The sequence below is a fragment of the Acyrthosiphon pisum genome, chromosome X, assembly GCF_005508785.2.
Source record: "Acyrthosiphon pisum isolate AL4f chromosome X, pea_aphid_22Mar2018_4r6ur, whole genome shotgun sequence".
Lineage (NCBI taxonomy): Eukaryota > Metazoa > Arthropoda > Insecta > Hemiptera > Aphididae > Acyrthosiphon > Acyrthosiphon pisum.
Window position 1 is genome coordinate 45905812 of NC_042493.1, and position 9359 is coordinate 45915170.

Consider the following 9359-nt stretch of genomic DNA (forward strand, 5'->3'; position numbering starts at 1 on the left):
AAGTTTTTAAAAGGAAAGACACTATGCGAGAGCATCAACACCTTCATTTGGGTGGTCCGAAGCATAAGTGCAGGCATTGCGACAAAGAATTTGGCGATAAAAGAAATATGAACATGCATATAAAATTGGTCCATCAAGGCTCAATGGTCAAATGTAAAATATGTGACAAAATGTATTCGGGAAAGAGACAATTGAGGTATCACGACAACCGTGTACATTCAAAAAAAAAAACCGTTTGAGTGCAACATCTGTGCTGAAGGATTTCCTGTACCCTGCATGCTTAGGGCTCATCGAATAAAAATGGTAATATATTGAAACTTCAATAACAATTATGAATTTATTAACATTGAATTTTTTTTTTCAGGGTCACACATAGAAAAATGTTGAACAATTGAAATTCTTCAGTGGCCTTACCAAAATGTATTATGTAATTACCTTATGTATCATATTTCATTATCTTATGGTATAAGTCTTATACACAACTATCTCTTTTTTATACTTTTTAACCTAGCTTAAATACTTTTCAATAATGAACTGAAAATTGTAATGTAAAACTCAAAATATATTTAAAACTGCTGTATTTTTTAAAAAAATTTTGTTTGAAAAAACTCACCTATAATACACTCCTATCTCTTTTATAATAATGTCACTTTCTACATTTAAGATAATGACAGACTGCGATAGCTTTAGACTCACGTTAAATAAGAAAGATATTAATCCACGCATTTCTAGGTGGGCATTATTCCTACAAAATTACGATTTTGAAATTTTTCATCGATCTAATAAAAATATGCAACATGTTGACGCTTTTAGTCGTTGTCACGCTATATTAATTTTAGAATCAAATACTTTCGAACAGGTACTCGCAATCAGACAAAATACCAACGAAAATATTGTCAAAATTAAAGATAAATTACAGACCGGCGACAATAAGTTTTACAAATTACGTAATGGTGTAGTTTATCGGAAAGAAAATAAGCACATTAGGTTCTATGTTCCGGAATCTATGGAAACAAATGTTATACGATCCTGCCACGACGACATGGCCCATGTAACTTTCATTTCCTCATGCAACGCAGAGAGTAACACACGTATTGTGGTCTACAGGTTTTTGTCATGGCCTCTGTTGTGAGTATTATTTTTATTGTTATTAATTAAATTGATACAATGTCGCGTTCTTCACGCGCGTCCCTTTAACTACTCACTCCCGATATTCGCCTATTTTTGTTTCTTTTTTACTTTTGATTCCGGTGCTATACACGTTGTTTTCCGTCGCGTTTCCTACGCCGAGTATTCATTGGCGTTCTTTTACATCAGTTTAGCCCACTCTTATATCATTACAATGTATCATTAGGAGTTTTGGTTTTTATTACTTCAGCGTTTGACCGCAGAACGCGGGCTGACTTGCGTTTTCCGCAGTAGATTTATTACGCTATTCAAACGCGTGTCAGTTTACATTGATAAGGATGACGCTACTCTGACCATGGCGGGTTTCCCTTTGCGTAACGGGCCTAAGTGCCATTTTTTTAAAATTATAATATACTCCCAGCACGCATCCTCCAAAAAAACCATGTATTCGGATCCACTGCGTAAGTTTAACATTACGGTTAAGATGACGTAACACTGGTATTTGTTGTCTCCGTCTTACCAGTGCGTAATATAGCATAATTACGCTCGGCAGAACACTTGTACCTCCTATAGTTGGTTTTATACAATAATTAAATTTTTAAGTGAGTTTTGACCATTAAGTTTCATAATAGGTCGATTCACTCTAATTTTTAAACTAAGGTAGCTACAAGCATTCTGCCGAGCGTAATTTTCCCATATAACGCACTGGTAAGACGGAGATAACAAATACCAGTGTTAACTGTTAAGTCTTCTTAACATTACGGTGAACGTAGCTGCAACATTTAAATTCTATATTAATCAGATATTTTTGTCCATTCTGGGATTTCCATGATATCGTCAGGGAGGTTGTAAACGTATCAGCAGCTGTTATCTAAGCCATGTGATCAAGTAATACTCATTATAATATTTACATTTTTATTACAGACACAGAATGAAGAACTGCCTTTTCACCCAAATAGTCGCAATGCAATTATTTTATGTATGGCCGACGACGAGTTAACAGAAAGATTTGTCGATCAAGAATTAGGATTCCGGTCACACAAGACCCATACACCAACATGCCAGATGAAGTTATCGCGTGTGGAACACAGAATCTGGACATTCCATGAAGAGTTGTATGCCAGTTCTGTAAGCAAAAATTGTTGTTTTAGGTATGTTATTTCTTGTTATAAATTGTTTTGAAATATTTGAGCTATATGTGTTTATGATAGTATATTGAATTTCAGGTATGAACCATGTATGAGGTGTATGGGAAGGAGGTAATGAGGAGTATAGGTAGTATATAGTAGTAGTATATAGTAATGAGATGTATAGGTAATGAGAAGGGATTTGGTGCAAAAATTGTATCGAATGTCCTCATAAAAAAAAAATAAAATTATTCCTGGTTTAGGAGGACAATCATTTTTTATTCATGAAAATGATCTTAAAGCCGGCGTTAACGATTTTTCAGTCTTTACCCGCAGCCGTTCCCTAAAACAGCATGTTTACCTAGGCCCAGCTGCTTATATGAACCACGACTGCGAGTCGAACGCAGTATTTTCATCAATTGGCGAACCGTCTTACGTGCAAATAAAGTCAGTGAAAGAGATTCTCCCAGGGGAGGAGATTACTGTGTTCTACGGTCATGATTATTTTGGTGATAATAAAATGCTAAGTGTCAGTGCATGACGTGTGAAAACAATAAGAAGGGCCTTTTTTCTCAAAAAAAGTAATATTAACATATTATTTTCATGCTTTCCTTATATATATAAGCATTTCTTTAAAGTACATTATGACATTAGTTGTTACAGTAGAGACTATGGCAGTGGACGACCTACCCACGACAACAGTTAACGACCCGCCAGAGTATCGTCAATGTTCCTGCTTCTACTGAAACCAAAGGTAATACAGCTGTTTTTTTTGTTTTACATTCTACTTTTATCTTGTGAATTTCTTCCCTATCGTCAATTATATTCCTATATTGCTCACACAATATACAATTGTACATACCACATATCAATTTCAATAATTTTACTATAAGCATTTTTTTTTTTTTTAAATACATTATAACATTAGTTCTTACTTATATTACAGTAGAGAGTATGGCAGTAGACAACCTACCCGGGTCCACAGTTAACGACCCGCCAGAGACCGTCAATGTTCCTGCATCTACTGAAACCAAAGGTAATACAGCTGTTTTTTTGTTTTACATTCTACTTTTATCTTGTGAATTTCTTACCTATCGTCAATTATATTCTTTCATAGCTCATACAATTAAATTATGACAATAATTTTTACTTATATTACAGAAGAGTCTGAGACAGATAATGACAGTTCTACAGTTACAGGCGTTTCTTCATCTGACGAAAATGAAGTACACAAAAAAACTGACGATGAAGGTTCCATAAAATCAACAGGAAGTAGTGACGTAGACTCTCCTTATAAATACCATTGTTCCAACTGTGATTTAGCCTTCAAATATAATTGTTGGTATAAAAGACATATGGCAACCCATAACCCTGGGACTTTTACATGTCAATATTGCCCTAAAGTTTTTAAAAGGAAAGACACTATGCGAGAGCATCAACACCTTCATTTGGGTGGTCCGAAGCATAAGTGCAGGCATTGCGACAAAGAATTTGGCGATAAAAGAAATATGAACATGCATATAAAATTGGTCCATCAAGGCTCAATGGTCAAATGTAAAATATGTGACAAAATGTATTCGGGAAAGAGACAATTGAGGTATCACGACAACCGTGTACATTCAAAAAAAAAAACCGTTTGAGTGCAACATCTGTGCTGAAGGATTTCCTGTACCCTGCATGCTTAGGGCTCATCGAATAAAAATGGTAATATATTGAAACTTCAATAACAATTATGAATTTATTAACATTGAATTTTTTTTTTTTCAGGGTCACACATAGAAAAATGTTGAACAATTGAAATTCTTCAGTGGCCTTACCAAAATGTATTATGTAATTACCTTATGTATCATATTTCATTATCTTATGGTATAAGTCTTATACACAACTATCTCTTTTTTATACTTTTTAACCTAGCTTAAATACTTTTCAATAATGAACTGAAAATTGTAATGTAAAACTCAAAATATATTTAAAACTGCTGTATTTTTTAAAAAAATTTTGTTTGAAAAAACTCACCTATAATACACTCCTATCTCTTTTATAATAATGTCACTTTCTACATTTAAGATAATGACAGACTGCGATAGCTTTAGACTCACGTTAAATAAGAAAGATATTAATCCACGCATTTCTAGGTGGGCATTATTCCTACAAAATTACGATTTTGAAATTTTTCATCGATCTAATAAAAATATGCAACATGTTGACGCTTTTAGTCGTTGTCACGCTATATTAATTTTAGAATCAAATACTTTCGAACAGGTACTCGCAATCAGACAAAATACCAACGAAAATATTGTCAAAATTAAAGATAAATTACAGACCGGCGACAATAAGTTTTACAAATTACGTAATGGTGTAGTTTATCGGAAAGAAAATAAGCACATTAGGTTCTATGTTCCGGAATCTATGGAAACAAATGTTATACGATCCTGCCACGACGACATGGCCCATGTAACTTTCATTTCCTCATGCAACGCAGAGAGTAACACACGTATTGTGGTCTACAGGTTTTTGTCATGGCCTCTGTTGTGAGTATTATTTTTATTGTTATTAATTAACTTGATACAATGTCGCGTTCTTCACGCGCGTCCCTTTAACTACTCACTCCCGATATTCGCCTATTTTTGTTTCTTTTTTACTTTTGATTCCGGTGCTATACACGTTGTTTTCCGTCGCGTTTCCTACGCCGAGTATTCATTGGCGTTCTTTTACATCAGTTTAGCCCACTCTTATATCATTACAATGTATCATTAGGAGTTTTGGTTTTTATTACTTCAGCGTTTGACCGCAGAACGCGGGCTGACTTGCGTTTTCCGCAGTAGATTTATTACGCTATTCAAACGCGTGTCAGTTTACATTGATAAGGATGACGCTACTCTGACCATGGCGGGTTTCCCTTTGCGTAACGGGCCTAAGTGCCATTTTTTTAAAATTATAATATACTCCCAGCACGCATCCTCCAAAAAAACCATGTATTCGGATCCACTGCGTAAGTTTAACATTACGGTTAAGATGACGTAACACTGGTATTTGTTGTCTCCGTCTTACCAGTGCGTAATATAGCATAATTACGCTCGGCAGAACACTTGTACCTCCTATAGTTGGTTTTATACAATAATTAAATTTTTAAGTGAGTTTTGACCATTAAGTTTCATAATAGGTCGATTCACTCTAATTTTTAAACTAAGGTAGCTACAAGCATTCTGCCGAGCGTAATTTTCCCATATAACGCACTGGTAAGACGGAGATAACAAATACCAGTGTTAACTGTTAAGTCTTCTTAACATTACGGTGAACGTAGCTGCAACATTTAAATTCTATATTAATCAGATATTTTTGTCCATTCTGGGATTTCCATGATATCGTCAGGGAGGTTGTAAACGTATCAGCAGCTGTTATCTAAGCCATGTGATCAAGTAATACTCATTATAATATTTACATTTTTATTACAGATACATAATGAAGAACTGCCTTTTCACCCAAATAGTCGCAATGCAATTATTTTATGTATGGCCGACGACGAGTTTACAGAAAGATTTGTGGATCAAGAATTAGGATTCCGGTCACACAAGACCCATACACCAACATGCCAGATGAAGTTATCGCGTGTGGAACACAGAATCTGGACATTCCATGAAGAGTTGTATGCCAGTTCTGTAAGCAAAAATTGTTGTTTTAGGTATGTTATTTCTTGTTATAAATTGTTTTGAAATATTTGAGCAAAATGTGTTTATGATAGTATATTGAATTTCAGGTATGAACCATGTATGAGGTATACTAATGAGAAGGGATTTGGTGCAAAAATTGTATCGAATGTCCTCATAAAAAAAAATAAAATTATTCCTGGTTTAGGAGGACAATCATTTTTTATTCATGAAAATGATCTTAAAGCCGGCGTTAACGATTTTTCAGTCTTTACCCGCAGCCGTTCCCTAAAACAGCATGTTTACCTAGGCCCAGCTGCTTATATAAACCACGACTGCGAGTCGAACGCAGTATTTTCATCAATTGGCGAACCGTCTTACGTGCAAATAAAGTCAGTGAAAGAGATTCTCCCAGGAGAGGAGATTACTGTGTTCTACGGTCATGATTATTTTGGTGATAATAATGCTAAGTGTCAGTGCATGACGTGTGAAAACAATAGGAAGGGCTTTTTCTCAAAAAAAGGTAATATTACATATTATTTTCATGCTTTCTTATATATATAAGCATTTCTTTAAAGTAGATTATGACATTAGTTGTTACAGTAGAGACTATGGCAGTGGACGACCTACCCACGACAACAGTTCACGACCCGCCAGAGACCGTCAATGTTCCTGCTTCTACTGAAACCAAAGGTAATACAGCTGTTTTTTTGTTTTACATTCTACTTTTATCTTGTGAATTTCTTACCTATCGTCAATTATATTCTTTTATAGCTCATACAATTAAATTATGACAATAATTTTTACTTATATTACAGAAGAGTCTGAGACAGATAATGACAGTTCTACAGATACAGACGTTTCTTCATCTGACGAAAATGAAGTATACAAAAAAACTGACGATGAAGGTTCCATAAAATCAACAGGAAGTAGTGACGTAGACTCTCCTTATAAATACCATTGTTCCAACTGTGATTTAGCCTTCAAATATAATTGTTGGTATAAAAGACATATGGCAACCCATAACCCTGGGACTTTTACATGTCAATATTGTCCTTAAGTTTTTAAAAGGAAAGACACTATGCGAGAGCATCAACACCTTCATTTGGGTGGTCCGAAGCATAAGTGCAGGCATTGCGACAAAGAATTTGGCGATAAAAGAAATATGAACATGCATATAAAATTGGTCCATCAAGGCTCAATGGTCAAATGTAAAATATGTGACAAAATGTATTCGGGAAAGAGACAATTGAGGTATCACGACAACCGTGTACATTCAAAAAAAAAACCGTTTGAGTGCAACATCTGTGCTGAAGGATTTCCTGTACCCTGCATGCTTAGGGCTCATCGAATAAAAATGGTAATATATTGAAACTTCAATAACAATTATGAATTTATTAACATTGAATTTTTTTTTTTTCAGGGTCACACATAGAAAAATGTTGAACAATTGAAATTCTTCAGTGGCCTTACCAAAATGTATTATGTAATTACCTTATGTATCATATTTCATTATCTTTTAGTATAAGTCTTATACACAACTATCTCTTTTTTATACTTTTTAACCTAGCTTAAATACTTTTCAATAATGAACTGAAAATTGTAATGTAAAACTCAAAATATATTTAAAACTGCTGTATTTTTTAAAAAAATTTTGTTTGAAAAAACTCACCTATAATACACTCCTATCTCTTTTATAATAATGTCACTTTCTACAGTTGTTATGTTTGTAAACTATATATGCCGGGTGAGTCTATATATACCGGGTGAGTCTTTGTTGTCCGAGTGACTCTATACATATACCGGGTGAGTCTATATATATCGGGTTAATCTTTGTTGTCCGAGTGAGTCTATATATATGCCGAGTGAGTCTCTATATGTACCTGGGAGTCTATACATATGCCGGGTGAGTCTTTGTTATCCGAGTGAGTCTATACATATGCCGGGTGAGTCTCTACATATACCGGGTGAGTCTATACCCAGAAAACATTATAACATTTAAACGTTATTTGTCAAATATTTGTTAGTTTTTTTAAAAAATTGTACATTATTTGTATACAACTTTATTTACACTTGCAAACATCAATCAAATGTTTGACAAATGTCATTTGAACCAGATCATATTATTTAATAATCAATTTAACACAAACTTTGGCCAAATATTTATCATTAGATTATGTACTGTTTCTTTAAAACCTTACAAGTTTGTTTTTAAAATCTCTGTCGCAAAGCTTATTCTCAATCTCCTCAAGCTCTTCAAATGAAGAAATAGGCCAACAATAACCATATGGTTCAAAATCATCTGAATGCTCAGTAGTAATCATATTGGCAGTGTTGATTAATTTTTTTATTTCTTCTTGTCCTTGAGTTAAATTTTGAAATTCCGTATTGCTAAAAGCCATGAAGTTGTACATTCTTTTGTAAAAATAATCCATTTTTGAAAGAACCTGATCAGCTACAATAATTTTAAGAAGACCCATCAATAGTATTGTTTTAATTAATTAGTATGCGTACTAGACATACCAAATTCTGAGATATTGATATTAGCAGTATTCATTGAATTTTGCATTTGTTGAGCGTTTTGTTCCTTTAATTTATCTGCACCACCTGTAAGTGTAATATTAATTAATTATTGGGATTGGAAGCTATTTTTCTCTAACATACCAGCTACCAGCAACAAAGGATGTTAGACAGCGTGTTCTATTTCTAACTTACTAATATTGATCTAGCGAAACAATAAGAACTCTGTGAGTCCACTTGAGATTGCCTCACATTTTTGATATTGTCATTTTAACTTAGTCAACAGTTGAAATATCATAATTTTTAACGTAAGTTTTTAGTATTTAAGAAGATAAAATAAAAACAAAAATGTAGATAAGTCAACTAATCGAAATATGTTCTCAAAAGTCTTATTAATTTACTACAGTTAATCCAGTATGATGGAAAAGACCATGTCTATAATGTTAAATGTGGCATGTGTGTTAGAAAAAGATGGAAAATTTGAATTAAAATCCCCATAATACTAATAGAGAATTATAGTAGAACTTAAAAATAATTATATAAAAAAAGTAAAAACACTTACAGCTTAAATTATTTTTCTCAGGAACTAATAATTCATTAGTTTTTGCAAGTAGTTCAGTTGGCAGGCTTACATTAGATCTAATATGATTGTTCTTGAATTTAACTGCTTCAGTTGTTTCTTTATATAGTAAAATTTAAAAACAAAATAATAAATATATTATTATACCTGTAGTATTTAAGTATATTTCAACAAAATTTAAATATTGATATTTACTAGTTCTTTTTTGAGTGCTACTTGATATAGGCTTGGTGGTCATAAATGATTGGGAATGATCTGATGAATTAAACAAATCTAAAATATATAATATTGATGAGAAAATAATAAATTGGTAACATTATTTTTTTAAACAAATTTATTTTAATTGTCAATATGTAA

The 9359-nt window shown here is 33.2% G+C and overlaps 2 protein-coding genes across 2 annotated transcripts; one reads left to right on the top strand and one right to left on the bottom strand.

The window, feature by feature from the left end:
* Positions 1-3209: 3209 nt before the first annotated feature.
* LOC107884600 (zinc finger protein 808-like) lies at positions 3210-7337 on the top strand. The gene is made up of 8 exons (XM_029485150.1): positions 3210-3291; positions 3417-3868; positions 5711-5937; positions 6013-6425; positions 6497-6595; positions 6721-6897; positions 6964-7262; positions 7326-7337. Exons 1-8 carry the CDS (start codon positions 3210-3212, stop codon positions 7335-7337), a joined length of 1761 nt encoding a protein of 586 aa, XP_029341010.1.
* Positions 7338-7712: 375 nt separating this feature from the next.
* Positions 7713-9271, bottom strand: LOC103310286. The gene is made up of 4 exons (XM_029485621.1): positions 9198-9271; positions 8985-9101; positions 8426-8509; positions 7713-8357 (listed from the first exon to the last, which is right to left on the bottom strand). The coding sequence occupies exons 1-4, from the start codon at positions 9238-9240 to the stop codon at positions 8092-8094; spliced, it is 510 nt and encodes a 169-aa protein (XP_029341481.1). The 5' UTR covers positions 9241-9271; the 3' UTR covers positions 7713-8091.
* Between the last annotated feature and the right edge of the window lie 88 nt (positions 9272-9359).

Excerpts from the sequence above, each read along its gene's own strand:
- LOC103310286 (XM_029485621.1), bottom strand. The coding sequence starts at position 9,240 with ATGACCACCAAGCCTATATCAAGTAGCACTCAAAAAAGAACTA. Across the intron at positions 9,102-9,197 it reads TAGCACTCAAAAAAGAACTA|AAACAACTGAAGCAGTTAAA; the intron begins GTAAATATCAAT and ends TACTATATAAAG. Across the intron at positions 8,358-8,425 it reads TATCAATATCTCAGAATTTG|CTGATCAGGTTCTTTCAAAA; the intron begins GTATGTCTAGTA and ends AAATTATTGTAG.
- LOC107884600 (XM_029485150.1), top strand. The coding sequence starts at position 3,210 with ATGGCAGTAGACAACCTACCCGGGTCCACAGTTAACGACCCGCCAGAG. Across the intron at positions 6,426-6,496 it reads GGGCTTTTTCTCAAAAAAAG|TTGTTACAGTAGAGACTATG; the intron begins GTAATATTACAT and ends TTATGACATTAG. Across the intron at positions 6,596-6,720 it reads TGCTTCTACTGAAACCAAAG|AAGAGTCTGAGACAGATAAT; the intron begins GTAATACAGCTG and ends CTTATATTACAG.